This window comes from Lodderomyces elongisporus, chromosome 7 (genome assembly GCF_030384665.1).
Source record: "Lodderomyces elongisporus chromosome 7, complete sequence".
NCBI lineage: Eukaryota > Fungi > Ascomycota > Pichiomycetes > Serinales > Debaryomycetaceae > Lodderomyces > Lodderomyces elongisporus.
In genome coordinates this window covers 940,986-964,326 of record NC_083679.1, presented here as the reverse complement: position 1 = coordinate 964,326, position 23,341 = coordinate 940,986, and the positions used below count along the sequence as shown (strand labels likewise).

At 38.1% G+C, this 23,341-nt stretch overlaps 8 protein-coding genes across 8 annotated transcripts; 7 read left to right on the top strand and 1 right to left on the bottom strand. All coding sequences in view use genetic code 12, as the record gives it.

Annotated features, from left to right (window-relative positions):
• Positions 1 to 492: 492 nt before the first annotated feature.
• SPT6 (Transcription elongation factor spt6) lies at positions 493 to 4,941 on the top strand (the record flags this gene model as incomplete). The annotated part of the gene is made up of 1 exon (XM_001523682.2): positions 493 to 4,941. One exon carries the CDS (start codon positions 493 to 495, stop codon positions 4,939 to 4,941), a length of 4,449 nt encoding a protein of 1,482 aa, XP_001523732.2.
• Positions 4,942 to 5,199: 258 nt separating this feature from the next.
• On the bottom strand, positions 5,200 to 6,477 carry PVL30_005282 (uncharacterized protein; the record flags this gene model as incomplete). The annotated part of the gene is made up of 1 exon (XM_001523681.1): positions 5,200 to 6,477. One exon carries the CDS (start codon positions 6,475 to 6,477, stop codon positions 5,200 to 5,202), a length of 1,278 nt encoding a protein of 425 aa, XP_001523731.2.
• A 1,315-nt stretch (positions 6,478 to 7,792) lies between these two features.
• PVL30_005281 (uncharacterized protein) lies at positions 7,793 to 8,443 on the top strand (the record flags this gene model as incomplete). The annotated part of the gene is made up of 1 exon (XM_001523680.2): positions 7,793 to 8,443. One exon carries the CDS (start codon positions 7,793 to 7,795, stop codon positions 8,441 to 8,443), a length of 651 nt encoding a protein of 216 aa, XP_001523730.2.
• Positions 8,444 to 9,161: 718 nt separating this feature from the next.
• On the top strand, positions 9,162 to 11,588 carry DBF4 (Cdc7p-Dbf4p kinase complex regulatory subunit; the record flags this gene model as incomplete). Its single annotated transcript, XM_001523679.2, has 1 exon — positions 9,162 to 11,588. One exon carries the CDS (start codon positions 9,162 to 9,164, stop codon positions 11,586 to 11,588), a length of 2,427 nt encoding a protein of 808 aa, XP_001523729.2.
• Positions 11,589 to 12,047: 459 nt separating this feature from the next.
• On the top strand, positions 12,048 to 14,579 carry IFM1 (translation initiation factor IF-2; the record flags this gene model as incomplete). The annotated part of the gene is made up of 1 exon (XM_001523678.2): positions 12,048 to 14,579. The coding sequence occupies one exon, from the start codon at positions 12,048 to 12,050 to the stop codon at positions 14,577 to 14,579; it is 2,532 nt and encodes an 843-aa protein (XP_001523728.2).
• A 433-nt stretch (positions 14,580 to 15,012) lies between these two features.
• On the top strand, positions 15,013 to 16,545 carry PVL30_005278 (uncharacterized protein; the record flags this gene model as incomplete). Its single annotated transcript, XM_001523677.1, has 1 exon — positions 15,013 to 16,545. The coding sequence occupies one exon, from the start codon at positions 15,013 to 15,015 to the stop codon at positions 16,543 to 16,545; it is 1,533 nt and encodes a 510-aa protein (XP_001523727.1).
• A 1,701-nt stretch (positions 16,546 to 18,246) lies between these two features.
• PVL30_005277 (uncharacterized protein) lies at positions 18,247 to 21,630 on the top strand (the record flags this gene model as incomplete). The annotated part of the gene is made up of 1 exon (XM_061119672.1): positions 18,247 to 21,630. One exon carries the CDS (start codon positions 18,247 to 18,249, stop codon positions 21,628 to 21,630), a length of 3,384 nt encoding a protein of 1,127 aa, XP_060975655.1.
• A 664-nt stretch (positions 21,631 to 22,294) lies between these two features.
• Positions 22,295 to 23,074, top strand: PVL30_005276 (uncharacterized protein; the record flags this gene model as incomplete). Its single annotated transcript, XM_001523675.2, has 1 exon — positions 22,295 to 23,074. The coding sequence occupies one exon, from the start codon at positions 22,295 to 22,297 to the stop codon at positions 23,072 to 23,074; it is 780 nt and encodes a 259-aa protein (XP_001523725.2).
• Between the last annotated feature and the right edge of the window lie 267 nt (positions 23,075 to 23,341).

Here is a 23,341-nt window from a genome sequence, read left to right as displayed (position 1 = left end):
TCATATACACACACACACACTTCCACACTCTTTCTCGCACTCTTCTCCAACTTATTTTCTATTAGCATTTTTTTTTTTTCTTCGTAGAATATTTTCTTTTAGGCTTGTTCTCAGAATTTTTCAATTTTTTTGAGAATGGGAAAAAAAAAACCAAAAAAAAAAAAAAAGAAAAACACTACATTATTTTTGTGTGCTCAGTAATTTCTACCTACCAACATCGACAAAGCAAATTACGTCGTAATCACATTCATCATATAAATCATTATCCCAACCACCACTAACCTAATCTAAAGAAAGACACTCACATCATACATTGTATATCAAAACATTATTCTACCATTTCCTTTCTCCACCAAACTGTTTGATATCTAGTATAGACTAGTTAAATCACAAGACTACAAAGTTGGAAATTTTTTTATTCAAATAAAAATAAAAATAAAATAATAACAAGTAGGTAAAGTTTGTCTTTACCAATTTTTTCCAACTAAAATTATGGCTGCAGAGGAACCAGAAATTAACGATAGGATAGATGATCATTCAGGATCAGGATCCGAAGGTGAAGGTGTTGACTTACGAAACGATTCTGTTACTGATTCTTCTGAAGAAGATGAAGATGACGAGGATGAAGAGGCCATTCAAAAAGTTAGAGAAGGATTTATAGTCGATGATGATGATGATGGTGATGAAGAAGATGAAGACGACGACGACAACGTTGGTGTTCAATCTAAAAAGCGAAAAAAACATAAAAAAAGAAGAAGAGAAAGAGAGAGAAGTGCAGAAGATGATGCGTTGGACGAGGACGATCTTGAATTGCTTTTGGAGAATTCTGGAGCCAAACCTATTCGACTGGATGGAGGTAATAAGTTCAAACGTCTTAAGCGAAGACAAGCAGAAGATGACGTGTCCGAAGGCGATGCAATTGGTGGCGAAAACAGCGAAGCTCAAAGTCAGAGTCATTTTCAACGTGGATTACAAAATATTTTCTCAGAGGATGAAGATAGTGGAGATGACTTGGAGGGCAACGATGATCTTGCCAACAACAGAAGACTACCTGCTGGACCTGGTGAGGAGTTTGATGACTTTATTGAGCTGGAAGACGACTCCGATGATGATGCAGAAACAAGGGCTCAAAGACAAGTTGAAAGACAGAAGTCAAAGCAAAAGGAAAAGAAATTTGACATGTCGAAACTTACCGATGTCGATAGGAGGAGTCTTCAAGAGTTGTTTGAAGTTTTTGGAAACGGAGAAGAGTATGCATGGGCATTGGAAGCACAAGAGGCAGCTATGGACGACGAAATCGACAACGAGGAGCCTACAACATTAGAAGCCGTGTTTGAGAACTCTGAATTGAAAGAGCGAATGTTGACGGAGGAAGATAATTTGATTAGAATTATTGATATGCCTGAGCGATATCAGAAATATAGAAGTGCTTTAACATATATTGATTTGGACGAAGATGAACTTGCATTGGAGAAGGAATGGGTTGCTGACATTTTGTTTAATGAAAAGCGCGGTCTTTACAATGAGTATGAACGCGAATTTAAGGATGCAGTTGGTCAAGTTGTTGATCTCATTGCCAAGGAAGCGTACGAGGTTCCTTTTATTTGGGCCAATCGTCGAGATGCCACTTTGTATACTGTTATTGACCCAGTATCTAAAAACGAGCTGGTGACTAAATTGCTTTATGAAGATGATCTTTGGAGAATTGTTCAATTGGATTTGGAGTACCATTCATTATATGAGAAACGGTTGAATATTGAAAAGTTGGTAGATGTGCTCAAGATCGACGATGACTTAACCAAGGATATCAAATCGATCAATACAATGGTGGCTATTCAAGATATCCATGATTATATAAACTTTACATACACCAAGGAGATACAGGAAGCTGGCTCTGTTGCAGCAGCAGCAGCAGCAGCAGTAGCTGCAAATGCCAACACAGATGTTGATCAAAACGGTGAGCTGAAGGATGCAAAGAATAGGAAACATTCCAAATACGCTTTATTTGAACGTATTAGATCAAACATTTTGTACGATGCAGTAAAAGCATATGGTATTACTGCCAAAGCATTTGGTGAAAACGTTCAAGACCAAAGTGCTGGTGATTTTGAAAGAGCATACAGACTCCATGCTACCGATGACAACACGGAAACTCCCGAGTACATGATTGACAAATTGATTGATGACGATGAAGTATTGTTCAAGGATGAGAAAACAGCGCGTGACGCCGTGCGTCGTACTTTTGCCGAAGAGATTTTCCACAATCCCAAGGTTAGACAAGAGGTACGGTCGACTTACAAGTCGTTTGCCTTGATTAGCGTGGCATTAACTGAGAAAGGTAGAATCGGTATTGACAATTTTAGTCCTTATGCAGATATCAAGTATGCAATTAACAGATCTCCGCAAGATCTTGTTAGTGAACCAAATGTTTTCCTTAGAATGTTGGAGGCTGAAGAAAAAGGTTTGGCAGTGATCAAGATTGAAACAGCAAACTTTGAAAATTGGTTTGAAGCCATTTTCAAATGTCTCAAGTCAGATGGATTATCTGAGGTCTCTGATTTATGGAATAAAGAAAGAGAGCTTGTTCTACGCATGGCTTTTCAAAAACTTTGTGGAATGGTGGCATTGAACACAAAGGAAGACTTGCGCCGTGAATGCCAAAGATTAGTAGCCAAAGAAGTGAGAAAGAGATTTTATAATAAATTGGATCAAGCTCCATTTACTCCATATGGGTATGACCTTGGAACTGTGCCTAATGTCTTGTCGCTCACTTTTGGTCAAGGTGACTATGATAGTGCTGTTCTTGGTGCATTGTTAAGAGATAGTGGAGAAGTTAAAGACTTTTTCAAATCCATTATAAACCCAATCAATAGTCGGGAAAACGAAGAAAGCTTTGGTGGTCAGTTGAAAGAATTTCTTGACAAGAATTTGGAACACAATAGACCAGATGTAATAGTTATTTCCGGTTATAATGCAAACACAAAGAAATTATTTGATATTGTCAAGAGGTTTGTGCAGTCCAATCGAATTCTTATTAATACCGAGGGTACGTCTTTGCAAAATAATGAGCAAGAAGCTCCCTTATTGCCTGTGATTTGGGGTCAAGATGAAACCGCGAGATTATACCAAAACTCCGATCGTGCAAGATTAGCATTCCCCGAGAAACCCACATTGGTGAAGTATGCCATTGGAGTGGCCAAATATGTTCAAAATCCATTACTTGAGTATATCTCTTTGGGTGATGATATCTTATCACTTACTTTCCACCAGGATCAAAAACTTATACCAAAGGATATGGTTCGCGATGCTTTGGAATCTGCTTATGTGGATGCCGTTAACACTTTAGGTGTTGATATCAACGTTGCCATTAGAGACCGCTATGTTGCTCAGATGTTGCAATATGTTGCAGGTTTTGGTCCAAGAAAGGCGTCCGGATTGCTCAGAAACATGGAGTCCAAATTGATTACTTCTTTGGCCACAAGACAAGATTTAATTGAATTGGAATTGACACCATTGAAAATTTTCCAAAACTGTGCCTCTTTCTTGAAAATTCCTTACGACGAGACCGATAACATCAGTTCATCTTCCATAGAATTACTTGATGCAACACGTATACACCCTGAGGATTACTTGTTGGCGAAAAAGATTGCCGCCGATGTTCTTGAGCTAGATGAAGAAGATTTTGACGAGGATACAAATGTTATTGCACAATTGAACGCGGCCGATGCCAGCAAGATTGAAGTTTCGATGGCATCCTTGGACTATAATCATTATGGTTTGCAAATTCAGCAACAACAGGGTAAGAAAAAGTTTGCCACTTTGCGTGTCATCAAGGAGGAATTGGTAAACAATTATGAAGAATTGAGAGGTAAGTACCACGAGTTAACTGACCAAGAAGCGTTTAATATGTTGACGGGCGAAACACGTGCAACATTTGGAAGAGATGCTATTGTTCCAGTTACAGTGCTCAAATTGGGTAGGAATTACCAAGATCCATCAGCACCTATCAGGTGGGCAAAGGTTGTTACTTCTTCATTGATTCAAGCAAATGTCGAACAAGACAAAATTAGAGATATGGATTTGGAGCAAGGCAAAACTTATCAAGCAGTTATTTTGGAAGTGTTTTACGATACATTTATTGCAGATATGAGTTTATTAGCTGAGGATATCAAGCGTGCTTCGATACCAAGAATCGACAAAGTTGGCGGCAAATGGAATTTCCGTGCAGAAGAAGACGATTGGAAGAAAGAGAATGAGAAAGAAAAGGCCAAAAAGGCGCTCACTAGAAACATCCAGCATCCATTGTACCGTAATTTCAACTACAAGCAGGCCGAAGAGTTTTTAGCTCCGCAAAATCTTGGTGACTGTGTTATCCGTCCATCATCTAGGGGTCCAGATTTCTTAACTATTACTTGGAAAGTTGGTAATAACTTGTTCCAGCACTTGTTGGTTGAAGAGAGGAAAAGAGGTAGAAAGGAGTATATCGTGGAAGGCAAGTCTTACTCCGATTTGGATCAGTTGATCTTCCAGCATATCCAAGCCATTTCTAAAAAAGTTGATGACTTGGTGCGTAGTCCCAAATTTAGAGAAGGTACACTTGCCGAAGTTCATGACTGGTTGGAATCATACACCAAAGCTAATCCAAAGAGTTCTGCTTATGTCTTTTGTTACGACCACAAAGTCCCAGGAAGTTTCCTATTGTTGTTCAAGGTCAACGTTAATACGCCAATTGTAACTTGGCACGTAAAGACCATCACTGAGGGGTATACATTGAAAGGACTTAACTTTAGTTCTGTAATGAACTTGTGTAATGGTTTTAAACAAGCATTCATTGCTGAGCTGGAGAAATCCAAACAACGCTTCAGCAGTGGTAATGGCGCTGGTGGTAATCATGGTCATGCTCATAGTACTGGACGTCATAACTACGGCTACAAGTATTAATGAGTATGAACACAGGATAATTGTTTTAGAACTTCTTCTATAGATTGTTTTTGTTCAATATCGCAACATCAGGATGTATGGAAGAAAAAAAGAAAAAGAAAAAGAAAAAGAAAACAAGAAAAATAGAACAATAGCAACAACAAAGGGAGAATCTTACTGTATCACTGTATTCCTGTAACTATGCCTTAACCTTATTTTATTTTATTTTTCTGATTCTTATTGTATTATATCTTGTTATCATTCATCGTTGTAAAAAAATCATTGTATATACTTCCTGTATCCAACTCTCAATTTGGATCTAAAACTGTCACCATCTACATATGTACCCATGAGCCATCTATCTCCTCCATTTGCATCGGAAAATTCATTTCTCGAATGCAATGTTCTTCTGTTTTCAAAAATTACACACGAGCCCTCTGGCATCTTTATCTCATAATGATTTTTGGGGTCATTGATGAAATTTTCAAACATTTGGAATCCTCTTATAAAATCATCAAACATTTCATAAGCTGGGTCATCTTTGGTGGCGCCAACTTCGAATGGTCCTTGAAAAGGTGGCGAGTAATTGACTGTGTGAATCTTTGGGAATTCGCCTACCGCTTCGGGATCTTCAATCACCAATGGTCTTTTGTAATAATAGTATTCGTTGTTGTTGTCATAATGATACGTGATTGGAATTTTTGTTAAAGCTTCATATGCTTTTGGATCTTGGAGTCGGACATGTTCGGCTGCTAAAAAAGAGTCGCAAAAGATATTTTCTCCACCCAAGGTTGAGTTGTCAATTGCATGTAACATTTGCAAGCCTGGCGGTGACTCGTAGTAAAGCAAGTCCATGTGTAATGGCAAAAATGTGTTTGTATAAGCAATGTTTTTAGCCTCCGATTTCAAATTTTTAACGTCAAATAAAGAGCCATAAAATGTCTTTTTGATATAGCCAAATTTGTCAGCAAGCTTGGCAACAGGCCAATGTGGAACATTCGATTCATTCATTTCAGTCAATTTCGGACGTGGAATATCATCTATGAAACAGAGACCGTATCTGTTCAAATTGTGGAGTGCATTGAAAAACGTTTTGTCATCATTTAGGAAACTATCATACTTGTGATGGATGGAAGCAAGGTTATTGGTCAATTCAGATTTGTCCCAAAGTTTCTTGTCATGATCAAAGAACCTTTCTGCTCTACGAGATGCGGATGTCAAGTTTTTTTTCAAGAATGATAGCGAATAGGATGAGTTGACCAATTGTCCATTACTGTTCCATTGTATTTTCAAAGTTGGTTCCTCGGTGGTTTCCACAACTGGTGGCAGATTTATTTCAAGTTTTGTTGCTGCTTCGGCTGTAGTGAACAATTTTTGACTTGTAGCATCAACAGATTCCGGTGAGGTGCATGCATCTCGCAAAAATATGCTGCTAAAAGTGATTGGCTTGCCCTCGATGTTGAGCGACACTTCTTTATCAGTAAAGTTTGATACGGAAAGCTTTGTAGAGTTGAATCTCAACTGCTGTAGACGGCCACGAAAAGTATATCTAATCATCTATACTTTTTCCCCCTGTTTTACTCCTTGTTGTCGTTGTTTGTAATGGTGGTGGTGGTGGTTTTGGTGGCGGTGGTGAGAGGGTATGGTCTTGTTGGTGCTAAAAGTGCTAAAGGTGTTAGCGGTAGAGCTATTATTGTACTTTTCTTGAACTTTAAGGGTTGGAGTACTCAATCGCCTGATTTTTTACTTTACTGTACAGTACAGTACAGCACAGCACAGTACTTTATTTTATTTTATTTTATTGTCATTTTCAATTTTTTTGTGTTAAGAACGCACAAAATCCGGGGAAATTTTCACTCACTATTTTTTTTTTTTTTCCCACGGAGAAGCACAAGAATGGCGGGTTTCCTCGGCTTCACCCACCCGACAGACACCTACACATTGGAAATGCTACAATAACATGCCGAATAAGAAAGTGGGCAGAAGAAGAAGAAGAAGAAGGAAAATTATAATGTTTCGTAGCAATATTCAAAACATATATAAATGGTGCGATTTTTATATTAAACCACTGCTTTTGGAAGTAATTATACCATGAGTCTTTATTAAGAGTTGGCAAAATTCAGAGTGAAACTTTATCCTAAAACATTTGTTTCAAGATCATGTTGTAGCCATATATGTTCTTTGCCTTTAATTTCAGTTTTAATTTTGGTTTTGGTTTCAATTTTAAATTTCGTTTTGGTTTTAGCTTTGGATTCTTGTTACCTCCACTTTTGCTTCTGATTCGCAATGAAGTGGAAAAATATCCAAGAAAATATTTTATTCATGCAAATAATACTACAATGCATTAATTGATACACTGGTAGTAAGACTGACCCACACCTTTATGTATGCACACACACACACATATATATATATGTATATATGTATACAGAGGGGCGGAGCATGTTAATGAAACTGAGTTAGAGCAAAAAAAAAAAGAAATATAGCAATGTTTGAGCATAAATGGGGTCTTTGGTTTTCTTGTTGCTCGGAAACATGTGTGAAACCCTCCTTGTTCCTTCTCAATACTAAATTAAATTAGATCTGCAGCTATCTGTAACCCACTCGATATGGAAGTCACATTTTTTATATCATCCAATGATAGGGCGAGTGTAGGAGGTCAATTGCAGAATACAAATAGGGTATACGGCTCCAAGTTTTCTTGTACATAAATAGGTAAGATCCAGCTATCAGAAATTTTTGTAGAATTTATAGAAAAACAGAAAAGACAAAAGAAAAAAGAAAAAAAAAGAAAGTGCTGCAAAAAGACAATAAAACAAGATCCAGAAAGGAAATAACAAAATCAAGAACAGAGCCAACCAACCATCCAGGAATGAAGCTAGTTTCAAGCTTAAAGATTGCACTATTTGTCACTGCCGTTTGTGCTAAAACACCCAAGGCACGCAGAGACCACGATGATAATGATTGCCATGAGTGTGTTTTGGCGCGTACGAGAATAGATGCAGCATGCGGACAACCACCTAGTAACACTACTGAAGTCCAATCATTCCTCGAGTGTGTTTGTAGAATGAATGATGATTTCTTTGACGATTATTCAGATTGCATTGATGACTGTATTCAATGGAACTTTTTCGAACCCACTGACGATGATGACCGTTTACGCCGTTACTACTGCGACTTGGCGGCAAACCCATCCCCCGTTATTGATGCAATGAATGCCGAAGCAACAACCGTACCTGGTTTAATTGCATGGAGCGATTGGGACACCAGTACAATGGCAAATATGCGTACAAATAATGCATCACCCACAACCTCACCAAATGCCAATAATAATGCGTCACCAACAACATCGCCAACAACATCGCCAACAGCAACAACAAATGACAATGTCAATACTGATGCAACCACAGATCGTACAGAAACCACTAGAGTTGAAGAGACCACGTCCGCTACAACTAGTGGAAATGGTTCAGCCTCGGGATCAGTAGGTGCATTATTCATGATTATCTTGGCTCTTATTTGAGAATGTAGATCTAGTGAAGAGTGCACATTCTTTTTACTTTAAAAAAAAAAAAGAAAAGAAGAATACCAGTTGAGCAGAAATGCCAGCTATTGCAGCCTTGAAGCCATACTTTTATTTGTCGAAATGAGTAAAGACCAATGATTTTGTTTTTTTTTTGTTTGGTAAATTAATAAAAGTTTGTAAGACTTTGTAATGGATAAATGCCTACCGTTATTTGTTTCTATGTTTCTATGTTTCTCTGTTTCCCGCTTGATGTATTATTATTTCATGTCATTTTTAGACTGTTTAGCTCTATTCAAGGGTAACCTCTTGTCAATTACTTACTTGCCATCTAGCTCAACCATCAGAGACTATATAAAAGAGACGCGATAGTGTCTTACCATCCTCCCTCCTGCCAGTATTCTTTTTGTACCACCTTTTTATGTGTTTTTTTTTTTACTAAAGGATTGAATTTCGCGTTTTACATTTTTTGTTGTTTTTTTTATTTTTTATTTTTTTATTTTATATTTTTTTTCCCTCTTCTTGAATGTACTAATAGATTTGCGAAGGAGACGATACCAGCAAGTACACAAGAATTTGTTGTTGGTGTTGTTGTTGTAAAAAAAAAAGAACATACACGAATAGAAGAAAAGCAGCAAATTGATATCGTTTATGCAATTTTTTTTTTTGATCTTTTCCAATATACATCAAAAGCATCGTACTTGTTTAGAGGTTGGCAATGGAGAGCAGCAGCAAACAGGAGAAGGTAGATCAGCCTCGATCAAGCGACCATGATATTTTCAAAAAGAAGTTTACTTCATTATCGCGTCCACGGCAGCCATTACGAGAAACCAACTCCAACCTACCTAAACCTTTATATAAACCACACAGAAAATCATATCTGCCAAACAAGTACCCCTCATTAAAGCCAGGGAATGATCAAGCTCAATCTTTACATAGAAAACTGAAATCACAAGGACGAACGTCATCTCCTAGCAAGGAAGATAACAAAAACAACAACAGCAACAACAACGATGACCACAACAGCAGTAGGGATAAACAAAAAGTTGGTCACAAACAAGAAATTTTAATTAATGATACTAATAAACAGGTAGAGAATGCAGGTATCAAGTTAGACACAGAAACGAAAGTTAGTGATGATTCAGTAATTCTTACAGCCAAAGTTTCTGTTGCAAATGAGAGAGAGAAAGAAACAGTAGATGAAAGATCACAACAAAACTTGGAGCTTGTTAAGCCAGCCACAAGTGCATTTTCAAAAGATACAGAGAATGCTAGAAAACGTGATAGAGAAGATGATGGTAAAGAAACACACTCTAAGGGAGTTTTGGACCGTTGTGTTAAAGCCAAAGTAAGTCCAGAAACGGAAATAAATATTGAATCAGAAATGAAAATGGGAATGAAAACAAATACAAATAAAAGTCACCACTCAGTCAATAATGAATTGGAGTCAACTACCAGAGAATCAACGACACTTTTTAAGGAAAAGAGTACTACCCACTATGGAAAAGAAGTATTTCTTCATTATCAAGATCAAACAAATGCCGCTACTCAAATAGCTACAAAACCTGAGCAACAATCAACAGAGTCTCTTCATCTATCAAAAACAGCCAAAGTGGATACACATGCCAAAGCTGAACAATTGCAATTGAATGAATCCACAGAAAGAAACCAAAAACCAACTAGCACGAAAGTTGCAAAATCACCAATCAAATCGCTTGATATCAACAAACCTCTCCCTAAACAAAGCGACAGAGTGACGGATCATAAACTTCACAAGTTACAGCACATACAAACACAGCACCAAGCACAACATCCTGCGCAGCAGCAGCAGCAGCAACAACAACAACAACAACACTCTCACGTACACGTGCAACACCAGCAACAGCAAAAAGCTAATGGAAGACTTTCAGGCGATGAGCTTTACCAATGGCAACAATCATGGAGAAAAATTATGAGGGAATCCACCGTGTTCTTTGAAGGTCAACATGATGCACAACTGGCCGAGTTTCGTAGAGCTACAAAATTGCTAAAATATGTAGGATGCGAAATTGCACCATTTTATGGAAGCAACGTCACAATAATTATATCCAAGCGTACCTATGATGACAAGTTGCAATACCCACCGCACGATATATTTTGCAATGTGTCAAGACTCAAAGTCAAAGTATGGAATTACGATAAGCTTTTCAGGTTCATGAAGAATTTGGGCTTGGGTTCATTAACTGATGAGCAAGTTAATGCTGGTAATGCAGCACAGAGAGATACCCCGACCAATAATTTATACAATCTTTTAAAGGAGGAAAAAATATATGGTTCAGCTGATAGAGATCCAAATGCAAGAAGAGATGATTTCCATTATTTTGGAAAAAACTATTTGTACGTTTACGACTTGAGTCAAGCAGTGAGACCCATAGCTGTTAAAGAATGGGGCAACGAGTATCCAACCTTAAACTTGACATTGGACGGCAAATGTCCATTCATTTATGACCCTTCTGACCAAAATTCTGAACGCAAGAGATTGAAAAGGATGAAAAAATTTGAAGCTTCGAAAGCTCACCGTCAAGCGCTCAAGGCAGCTTCACATAAAGTTGTTAGTGGAGTGTCTTTATCGGTAAATGGATTTACCGGAACAAGTACTAGTACCGACAAGATTGAAGAGACCTCTGTTGATGATGTTGAGGAAGTGGAGTTGAAACATCCATTAACTTTGACTAGAAACTCATCATGCATCCAGTCTAAAGTCGTTGACAATATGGCATCAGGATACTATGGTGCCTCCAATGCATTGCAATTTTCAATGGACTCTGCTTTGAATAGCAATGCAGTCAATGCTGCGGGAGGAGGAGGAGGAGGCAATGGGTTGGGACCAGTAGGTTCACAAGTACCTTCGCGCAACCTCAATAATCTCAAGAGAAGAATATTTATGAAACGCAAAATGACGGAACGCAAGGAGAAGGAAACGAATCCTGGATATTGTGAAAATTGTCGCGTCAAGTATGATCATTTTGACGACCACATTCATAGCAACAGGCACCGTAATTTTGCATGTGACGACAGAAATTTCAAAGATATAGACGAGCTCATACTCACGTTGCAAGAAAGTCGCTCGTTTGGTCATATAACTTCAAATGGCGACTACGTATAAGCTAAAAAAAAATTAAAAAATTTAAATCAGCTAATCTTTAATGAATGAATGCATCTTTATTTTTATCATTCTCTAATCTACATCCCCGTCTATTACAATATAAGCACTCTCAGAGCCTTGTGCTAGGTTAAAGTAGTAAAACAAAAAAAAGTACTTAGGCAAAGCATCGAAAAATGGTATTGCGGCTCAGCTAAGAACACTTCTAAAGTCCTTGACAATTATAGCTATTATAACTCTTTTACTCTTCTTTTCTTCTTCCACTCATTAATCCCTGGACCGTTTATTTTTTTTTTTTTTTTTTATTTATTTATTTTTTCTAATAATTTTTTTTCATGTCTTTGTTAATTTTTATAATGTGACTGAAATTAGAATTTTTTAGAAAGGAAAAGCAAAAAAAAAAAAACATCAAATAAATTTTGGCTGCAATCTTGTATCAAGCTGGAGTCGAAAACAACGATGATGTTCACTAGACTTACCGGTAAACAGCTAAAAGCGAATAACCTACAGCTAAGGCGGTCGTACTCGAATATCTTAGACGAAATCAGAGCAAAATCAACAAATACTTCCTCTGGATCAGGTTCTAAAGCCAAGGAGAATAGATTTGCCAAACAATATGCAAAGGCAAATCAGCCGCAACCAAATAGTCGAGGGAATCAGCCACGACGTGACCCATTCCTTCCAGTGAAAAGATTTGATCCACTGAGAAACTTTCAAAAAAGGGGGACCCCTACTAATGGTGGTGGCGGTGGTGGTGGTCGTGATGGTAATGGTGGTGGCTACTACTCTAATCCCATGGGTAACAATGCCAATCAAAGAGACTTTCAAAAAAATCAAGGCTTTCGCGGTCATGATAATAGAAGCTACAATAATCGAAATGACGGGTCTCGAACTTATGAGAATCAGGCAAATAAAAGAACTGAAACTGAAAATCGATCAAGAGAACAAGCAGTATACAACGAAGCACAACAACAAATTCAGCGATTACAAGGTGAATTCAATTCGGGTCATGCTAAGGATCGATATAAGCGAACCAATGCTCCTCAATTTCAACAGCTCGGCAAGGATAGGAAATTCAAAGCGAAAAAAATGCCAAAAAAGGAGAAACTAGTCAAGATACATCTTCCGCCATTCATCTCAGTGTCAAACTTGGCCACTACATTGCATGTTAGTCTTCAAGATGTGTTTAAAAAACTTGAGGGTTTGGGCTTTGAAGATATAAGACACTCTTTTATTTTGGATAAGGAAAATGCAACGTTGATTGCTGATGAATACGGGATCGAGGTGATTTCTGGAGAAGACTCTGAAGGCGATTTATTCCCTGCACCACAGAAACCGGAGTTGCTCAAGGATAGACCACCAGTTGTTACAATAATGGGTCATGTAGATCATGGCAAAACAACAATTTTGGACTATTTGAGGAAATCGAAAGTTGTTGATAAAGAGTTTGGAGGAATCACTCAACATATTGGTGCTTTTTCCGTCATCACTCCGCAGTCGAAAAAGAGAATTACCTTTTTGGATACACCCGGACACGCGGCATTTTTGAAAATGAGGGAAAGAGGTGCAGTGATTACCGACATTGTTGTTTTGGTTGTTGCTGCTGATGATTCCGTCATGCCTCAAACCATCGAAGCTATTAAACATGCAAAGAAAGCAGGTGTTCCAATAATCGTAGCGGTGAACAAATGTGATAAGCCGAATAAAGATGTTGCAAAGGTGTGTGGCGACTTGGCTGCTCAAGAAATTTATGTCGAAAGCTATGGGGGTGAGACACAGCTCGTGGAAGTTTCAGGAAAAACAGGTCTCAATATGGATAAGTTGGAGGAAGCAATTGTTACTTTGAGTGAATTATCTGAATTTAAAGCTGAGCCCAAGGGTGTTCCAGCTGAAGGGTGGATTATTGAATCTCAAGTTTTGAAAGGGTTGGGAGACGCAGCCACTGTCTTGGTAACTCGTGGGTCATTGAAACCAGGTGATGTTATAGTTGCTGGAAAGACGTTTTGTAAGATTAGAGGTATGAAGGATGAGTTTGGGAAACAGATCAAACTTGCCGGTCCATCTACACCAGTTCAAATTTGGGGTTGGAAGGATTTACCAGATAGCGGTGATCAAATTTTACAAGCTAGCACAGAACAAATTGCCAAAAAAGTGATTGATTATAGAGATGCTAAAACTAAGGAGTTGGAGGCAATTCGTAATATTGAAGATATAAATGCCAAAACTGCAGAGGCAATCAAAGAGGCTCAGAGGATGGAAAAATTAGCGGCATTGAAGAAAGCAGGATTGCAACCCGATGAGGTTGAAGATGGAGATGGAGATGGAGAGGGAGAAAATGGCAACGGCGTTTCCACTATAAAGAAGCGTAATTATATTATTAAAGCTGATGTATTTGGATCAGCAGAAGCAATCAAAGATACAATCGATGGTCTTGCAAATGATGAAGTCAAGGCCAATGTATTGTCCCATTCTGCTGGTCCACCTACTGATAATGATTTGGAAATGGCCAAATTGTTTGATGCAACTTTGATTATATTCAATGTCAATACACCCAAGGCAGTGCTTCAAAAGGCAGCCGCTGCAAAAGTCAAAGTTAGGGAGCATCAAATCATTTATAGAGTGGTTGAAGAAGTTACTGAAGAATTGTCGCTGATGATGAAGCCCAGGATTGAGACTAAAATCTTGAGCGAAACACAAATACTTCAGCTTTTCAGAATCTCCAAGGGAAAGAAAAAGATAAAGATTGCTGGTTCGAAAGTTACTTTGGGAGTGCTCAAACGAGGAGCAGAGGTTAGAATCATAAGACTGGGAGAAGAGTTGATAAGAGGACGTGTTTCTCATGTCCAAATTGGTGAAGATGCCGTTGACGAGGTGCGAAACAATCACGAATGTGGATTGAGACTTCAAGACGATAAAGGTGAGGAATGGACAAAGTTTGAAGTTGGCGATGTTATTCAGGGATTCGAAGAGATTGAACATAAAAGGTACTTGTAAATAGGCTTTTGAAAATCTACTGATAAAGTTGTCTGGCAAATTTAAGTTTAAGAAAGGGTATTCTTTCGTTTTCTTTTTGTTTTCCTTTTCTCTTTCTTTTCTTCTGTTTTCAATCTTTACCTGATGGTTGGTAAATGACTCTTGGTGTCAATATACTATTGGTATGCCGTGTCCTTGCGGACAATTCGATCTAAAGTGTAGTTGCATTAAACCATTTATTTCTCAGTTTGTATATGATATATTGGCGCAGTACCAAGTTTAGTGAGATTTTTGCAACACTCACTGTTTAATATATATATATATGAGAATATATTTAGTTTAATTCTTTTTTTTTTATGTTTTTTTTTTTGAGAAAAAACAAAAAATGAAAATAAAATTTACAGCAAGAGACAATCCTTAATCTCATCTCACAAGAAGCAAATTGATATACACCATGTCATCATCTAAGTCAAACTACATTCACGACAGCAACAATAGCAGCAGCAACAGCAACAACGACGACGAATACTTTTCTTCTGACGATGAAAGCATCTACGATGGAGGTTCAAACTCCAAGGTAGTATTGGGGTTTGTTGATGCTCCGATTACCGCCGATGATCAGCCAAGTATAGAGGACACATTTATTGGCGGCCAACCCGTATGGCTTCATCCTGATTCTAAACCTGATGAGCAATATCTTATATGTAATCACTGCAATAAGAAAATGGCACTTTTGTCACAAGCGTTTGCACCAATAGACGGGATCTTGTATGATCGTGTATTGTACATTTTTGGATGTAAGAATCCTGGTTGTTCACGACAAAAGGGCAGTGTCAAGGTGATTAGAGGAATCGATAAAAGTGCAGAGACTGTATCTAGGATCAAGTCAGAGTTGGAGGATGCTAAAGCAAAGGAATTGGACGAGAAATTGAAATTGGACAATAAAAAACAGTTGAATCAAGAGTTGATGAAGGATTTGTTTAAGAAACCAGATGCTGAGAGTAGCCAAGGTGGTGGGACAAATCCATTTGGTGCTCAAAATCCTTTTGCCAAGTCTGGGGACAAGGATAGTAACCCATTTGGATCCAACCCATTTGCAAAGCCAGAAGAGAATAAATCAAATGATTTACAGTCAATGACGACGCAGCAGAAGAAACAGGAAGCTGCTATGGAGAAAGTTACAAAGCCCGTGTCTAAGTCGAAGCCAACAAAAGAGAATGAGCAACCAAAGGAATCGCAATCATTTGCTGAGGTTGTTGCGCAAAATGCTCCAAAGCAAGTTGAAACAAAAGTCAAGACGTTAGAAGGTGACCTTCCAGAATACATTGGTAATTTTGTGTTTGTTGAGCCTGAAAAGTTCAAAAAGGACAAGACGTCGGATGCCGAACTTGCAAAGTACAAGCATCTTATTGAGAAGAATAACAGTGAGGGCAATGGTGGCAGTGGTGCTGGTGGTGACGATGACGATGGTATTTTTGGATTGGGTGGTGGCTCGTCAAGTAGACGAGGTTCGCAATCATCGGCTGTATTGGATCCCCAAACACAAGGTATTTCCAATATGTTGGATGACAAATACTTTGAGAATTTCTCAAGTACAGTTAAGCACAATCCAGGCCAGGTTTTGCGTTATGATCTTCACGGTAGACCATTGCTTTATAATGGGAAAGATGATGTTGCGAAGAGGTTTTTGGTCAACCCCCCTAATATTCCAAGACCGGGGTACAATCCTTCTAGTGAGCGAAGGTTTGAGTTGCAATTGATGCCAAAAGCAATCATGGACCTTGAAGGGTTAGATATTGATGGAGATGAGAAAGAGGGAAGAGGCAATAGTAAAGTGGATATTAAGGATATTCTTAATGGTATGAGTTGGGGTACGATTATTGTGTGCACTGATGTTGAAGATTATATTCCTGATGATAGATTCGATGAAAATGGGGTTGCATATATAGAGGAATGGTGTGGAGTGCAATGGGAAGAGAGTGTATAATATAAGTTACCCAGCAATTTGACTCCTTGTTTTATATATATATATATATATACATGTGATTAGATTCATAGGTACGTTTTGACAGCCATTGTAGTGTTTGTTTTTCATATCTTATAACCCTGTGTGTCCATTTTATTTTGTTTTCCTTTTTGCTTTCTTTAATTCCTTGTGTATTTTATTCTTTAAAATTAAGTACAAATACAAGTACAAGTATAAGAATATATGAGGTTTCCTGATACTAAGAATGCTTCTATATACATTCTCCTTTGTAAATATCAACGTGAAGAAAGAGAGCTGCGGGGGGGGGGGGGGGAGGGGGTGGTTCGAGACGAAGGGGTGGTGTCCGGTGTAATGAGGGAGAATATAAGAGGTAGACCAAGGAAGGACGAAATGTCAAGTATGACGTGTTGCATGCAACTCGGAAATGAGTAAAGGAGAATACCGTTTCAGATCAGAGTTGGAAGCTGTCACAAAATGTAGAAGTGGGAAAATAAAAGAAATTTATTTTTAATTTTTATTTTATTATTTTTATTTTTATTTGTATTATTTTTTATAAAACGCGAGCAAAAAGAAATGTGTTTATACTATTCTGAGTTTCTAGACCATTCAAACTGGGCTATTTTACATATAAGGTGACATTATTTGTATATAGAGTTTGAGATAAAGATAATGTTGCAAATGAGGTGGAAGAACATGATCTTTAACTAGTGAAAGTTCACGTAATGTTGTTGTTATTCATTTGAAATATCAGGAAAAAAGAAGATAAAACAAAGCAGTGGCTACAGCTTACATTTATAATTGCATACTTAAAGGTCCCAAGAGAGCAAGTTAAGAATTAGTTAATGTTGTAGTGCACTCTCTCTTTCCTTCCTTCTTTACTTCTTTACTTCCTTCTATCATTCTCTGTACATTAGCCACATCGCCTTTGAAAGGAGAGCTCATCAAGCATGGCATTAGTTAAGTGTTTTTTTCTAAACAAAATGATGTCATAGGGCAACTGTGAGTTTGTGTGCCAAATGAAAATTTCTAAACATAATTTTTTTTCTTCTTTTTTTTTTTCTTCTGCTCTCTCTTTCTAACAGTATGGTGGTAAACTCAACTAAACTTTTTACATAGTGTTTGTTGCAGCACATTTATTTATTGTACACAAAAACACATAAATTAAGTGATGCATCAATCCAAAGGGGAAAAGTCTCTTTTCGTGTCACCTGCTATCTCTCTTCCGTACCACTCTTACTCCTCCTCCTCCTCCTCTCCCACCTCACAAAAAAAAAAAGAAAAGAAACCTCAAACAAGGCAAATAAACATCCCTTTCAAATAGCTTATAAAGCCTTTGTATTGCATCTTCTCTTGTTGTCTCTCAGTTTCTTTGTCTCTTTGTCGCTTCACTTTATCAAAATATCTAACAAAGCATTGTTTTTGTTCTCCCAAAGTTCACCTTAAATTTGCTACTGCAACACAAACAGGTATACGGACAAAAGATATATTAATACCAACACATTTCACTCGTTGATATCAATATTAGAATTAAAATTACAATTACTACTACTAAGACTACTACTAAAATTACTACCGTTGATATTATCTTTCCTACTTTGAAATTTTAATTTATTCGATTGTTCACCAGATTTGTTTTTTCCTGTTCCATACCTTCAATACAACTTTATAGCTCATATTCCAAAAAAAAAAACAGATTGAAGAATGACCAATGGATACTCATCTTCAAGTGACGAAGAGGGCGGAGGATTCAGTCCAAACTCTCCACAACACAGATTCCATATCCAGCTACCCCAACAACAACTTGATCTACACAAGGTGAGGAAACAAAACCAAAAAAAGGATAATGCCAAAATCACCAAAGCAACATCCAATTTTGCCAAAGCCACCAAACTCAACCCAAAAAAGAAAGGCGGCAAGTTTGCCGATTCATATAGCCCCAGGGATCCAAGATTCTCCATGCACTCATCGCAACGATCATCCTTTGATGGCACTGGCATTGGAGCTGGCACCGGCACCGGAAATGGTTCATCGGAAGATAGCGACTCTGACGATTTTACACCCGGAGAAGGAATGTCGAGCGATCGTCAAAACCAAAACCTCCCACATTTCCAATTTAATGCTGATGAGATTAGAAAGAACCAATTACAAAACAAGGACAACAATGACGATGACGATGAAGAAGAAGAAGATGATGATGAAGGAGAGTTTCAAGACCAAACACATGCAGATTTCTCAAACTTGAACCCACCAGAACATTTTTATCACACTGATTCCAGCGATGATGAAAACGACGATGAAGAAGGGGAAAATGAACATGAAAATTACGAGAATGCCAAAAATAAAATGGAGACCAAATCCATAGACAGAACAAGGTCACGCTCATCTAGAAAATCAGCCACATCGAGCAGTAACAGTAACAGTAACAGCAGCTTGGCAGATGTAGTGCCACCATTGAGGAAACCGTCATTCAATTCTCGTGCATCAATCGATACAGAGAGGAGTAGAGGCAATTCTGGCAACAGTGGTGGAGGAATCAAAGGCATATTGAGAAAAATGTCACTTGCTGACAGGTTTCCTTCGGAAGAACACGATATCAGTCATAGCGACACCTTTTTGGGACGAGTGTTCAACATTGGAAATACTGGTATCAGTGGCGGTGGTTTGGCACCCGGTGCCTCAAGAAAATCTAACGAGTCTCCTGAAGCAATGGACGAAGAGAAGAAGGTTGGGTTTGCTGAGAAGGAGAATGATCGAGATGCAATTGAGATGAAACCAATTGCCAATTTCGATGACTTGAGCGAAGAGGCAAAGGCATTGATTGGCCAACACTTACCACCAGGGGTATTACATTCAAATACAACGAGTGCAGAAAATAGTGCCAATGTTACACCTAGTATGAGTCCTAGTCAGCAACATTTGCTCAATGAAAAAGATTCAAATAACAGAAACAGACAAGGAGGAGGTGGTGATTTAGACGAGCAAGAAGGAAGAGAAGATGAATTGGATGACGCCGAGAAGCAACGTAGATCGGAAGAGAGGAAAAAGGCAGAAAATCCATTTTACGCACCTAACCCCGATGTTTTTCTTCGTGGCCATGAAGACTCACACGAAAACTTTGAAAATGGCAATGATTTCCTTCAAGATTTAGATGGCGACTACATAGCACGTCCAAAACAAGTTCAAGCAGGTGTATTGTCGTCTTTGCTCAGACTATACCAAAACCCCAATGAAGGGAAATCAACAAGCTCGTTGACTCCCACACCAAGTGCTGGCACAGGTGCTGAAAGTGCATACGCCTCGTCTGATGAAGGCAGCTACTATGATCACCAAAATCAAAAAGCAACCCTGCATTTCGACATCACCAAGCTTGGTTCAGGAGTAAAATCTGGTTTCAGAAAAGGTATGAAGAAAGCAGAGTCTGGAGTTAATATGGGCTACCGTGGTGTCCAAGATGCACCAAATTTACCAAAGAACATGTACGACCGAGCTGCAAATAGGTTGAGAAAGAAGGAAAATACCAACCCAGAGTTTGACAAGCCACTTCCCGATGATGATAGCGATGCTTCAGATGGTAATGAAAAGTACGGCGATGGTGCCGGTGGTGGTGGCGGTGATGGCGGTAATGACAATGGAGGAGACGGTCATCTTCCATCATTTCAAAACGCTAGACCAAAGATGCCAAAGAAGAAAACGAGTGAAGCCACGGGCAAAATGAAGAAGAAACTTAGGAATAAACAGCGTGCAGAAAGATTGAGAATTACCGTGCATATTGCAGATATCCTTCAACGTCAACGTTTTATAATGAATATGTGTCGTGCATTGATGATGTTTGGTGCACCAACGCATAGGTTGGAAGAGTATATGATTATGACAAGTCGAGTTTTGGAAATCGATGGACAATTTATGTACTTTCCTGGATGTATGTTGGTTTCATTTGGTGATGCAGCAACACGTACCTCCGAAGTTCATCTTGTTCGTTGTGCTCAAGGTTTAAACTTGGGTAAATTGACAGATACGCACAAGATTTACAAGGCAGTGATTCATGATTTGATTGGTGTAGAAGAAGCGCTGAAGAAACTTGATGAATTATTGAAACTTCCTAATAAGTTCCCACCATGGTTATGTGTTCTCTTTTATGGATTGGGATCACTAGCAGTTACACCATTTGCTTTTGAAGGTGGATGGATTGATCTTCCAATTTCATTTGGTGTTGGATTATGTGTTGGATACTTGCAGTTTTATGTCAGTTCCATGTCCAACTTGTACTCGAGTGTTTTCGAAGTCTCGGCGGCAATTGTTGTTGCATTTATTGCTAGAGGCATTGGTTCAATCCGTTCTGGAAATTTGTTTTGCTTTAGTGCAATTACTCAAGGATCACTAGCGCTAATTTTACCGGGTTACATTATTCTTTGTGGATCTCTTGAACTTCAATCGAGAAACTTGGTTGCAGGATCAGTGCGTATGTTTTATGCAGTTATCTACTCGCTTTTCCTTGGATTTGGTATTACACTTGGTGCTGCATTGTACGGATGGGTTGACCATAATGCGACTTCGCAAAATTCGTGTCAAGCCGGCCATGCAATGGATGACAAGTTTAGAATTCTTTTTGTGCCTATGTTTGCCCTTATGCTTGGTTTGATCAATCAGGCGAAATTTAGACAATTGCCGATAATGATTGTAATTGCCAGTACTGGTTATGTTGGTACTTATTTTGCAGGTAAGCATTTTTCCAAAGTGACAGAGTTCACTGCGTGTATTGGTGCTTTTATTGTTGGTATTTTGGGTAATTTGTATTCGCGTATATGGAAAGGTATGGCAGTTTCAGCAATGTTGCCAGCAATCTTTGTGCAAGTTCCATCTGGTATTGCATCCAAAAGTACATTGATTTCAGGTTTGCAACAGGCAGACACGATTACTAATAAGAATGGTACAACGACCACGACCACCTCAGACAGTGAAACATCGAGTTTGAGTTTTGGTGCCACAATGGTGGAAGTCTCAATTGGTATTAGTGTTGGATTATTTGCTGCAGCATTAGTTGTTTATCCATTTGGTAAAAAGAGAACAGGTTTGTTTACCTTGTAAACTGTTGTGGGAAGTGCTGTTTTCACATTTATGATATTTTGGATGTGATATTAATTTAATTGGAAAATTGGAAAAGTATAGAAGAAGAAGTTTTTAGACGGAGAATGCAAAAACAAAATCAAAAAAAAGAAAAAGATTTGGGAAATACCCGGACATGGGGAGGTTTTGTTATTATTACTATTATTATTATTATTATTATTATTATTCAAAAAATTCATTAGGAGGAAGAAAATAAGAGAGTAGAGAACATAGGAAAAAAATTAGGGTTCAAAGTATAGAGAAATCGTATAGAAATAGGTAAATAAATTGATAAATAAATACAATTTTGTGATTATAGAGAAACTAGTGGTTGCAATGTATGTAAACTGGAGCTTGTTGGTATGGTTGGTCCTATCTTTTGAAAACAAAGCTAATGTCAAATATATATTAAACAAGATTGAATAGTATAGTAGTTGAAAAAGTACATATTCTCACGTGACTGTCTGTTCTGCAACAAAAACAGCCGAGCCTACTTGAGCGCACGAGAATTGACAAATACTCCCCTTCCTTTTAATTATATTTATCTTTCAGCTTAGTATAAATCGCCAAACCAAGCATTTACTTCTAATACTTAGTACTGATCAAGAAGAAACGAATTAAAAAGGAAACGGAACCAATTAATATAATGTTACAACAACGACAAATTTCTAAACTCCTACGCAAAACCCTCGATCCAATTCCACATCAGTCCAATTCATTATCACCCATCTCCATTTCACTATTATCAACAAGGGGTAACCCGTTGATTACAATCACCAACACTGATGTAAACAAGTCATCTGATGGACTTGCGAGCTCGTCCAACAATACTGCCGATCAATTAAGAATTTTTTCACTTGCAGCATACAACTCGTTGAGCGAAGAAGAGGAATGGAATATCATTGATTTCCATTTTGTCAAGTGTATCATAGCAAAAATAGTCACCAGCAACAAAGCAGCAGGACGTATCGAGTTCAAAAGTAAAGATTATGAAAATACAAACGAGAGTGGCGGTGATGAAAAAAATGGGTCTGAGCAGGAAGATACGCGGACCAAGAGACAACGTGGAATTAGTATCTCTAGCCAGCTGCAACTGCAACTGCAGCAACAGCAACAGCAACAGGCGGCACAAGAAGCACAATTGATTCAGGGCGATCCAAACACGCAACCAAAGTGTGCAGTATTCTACGTTGTATTGTTCTACGCAAATCGTCAGAGCAAAACATCTGGATCTACGCCTCCAGTTTCGAATAGTATTTCTGGCAACGGTAGTAAAGCAGATGATGATAATAATAGAGATACTTCTGATGACTTTGATGATGCTGACGGTAATTACGACGATGATGCATTGGCAAAGTTGAAAGTGGATGCATTAGTTGATGCATTCCGAGTCGGACTAGCTGGTTACTCAGATGATTATTCCTAAATCCAAAATTTACATATTTCCGTAAGATTATTTTGTTGCAATTTCAATTCTTATCTCGAGGGGACATTTTCTTTTTTTTTTTTTGTTTTTTCTTTCCCAAAAGTGATGGAATAAATTGGTAAAAGTTATATTATTCAGTGGTAGTAAGTACCATACAAATCCTGTAATGGGTTGAACCTTTATCCTAGAGTATTTGACTTTTTTAAAAAAAATTCTATTTTACTATTATGTTTTCTACTATTTTACTAAACTCTCTAATACTGCTTC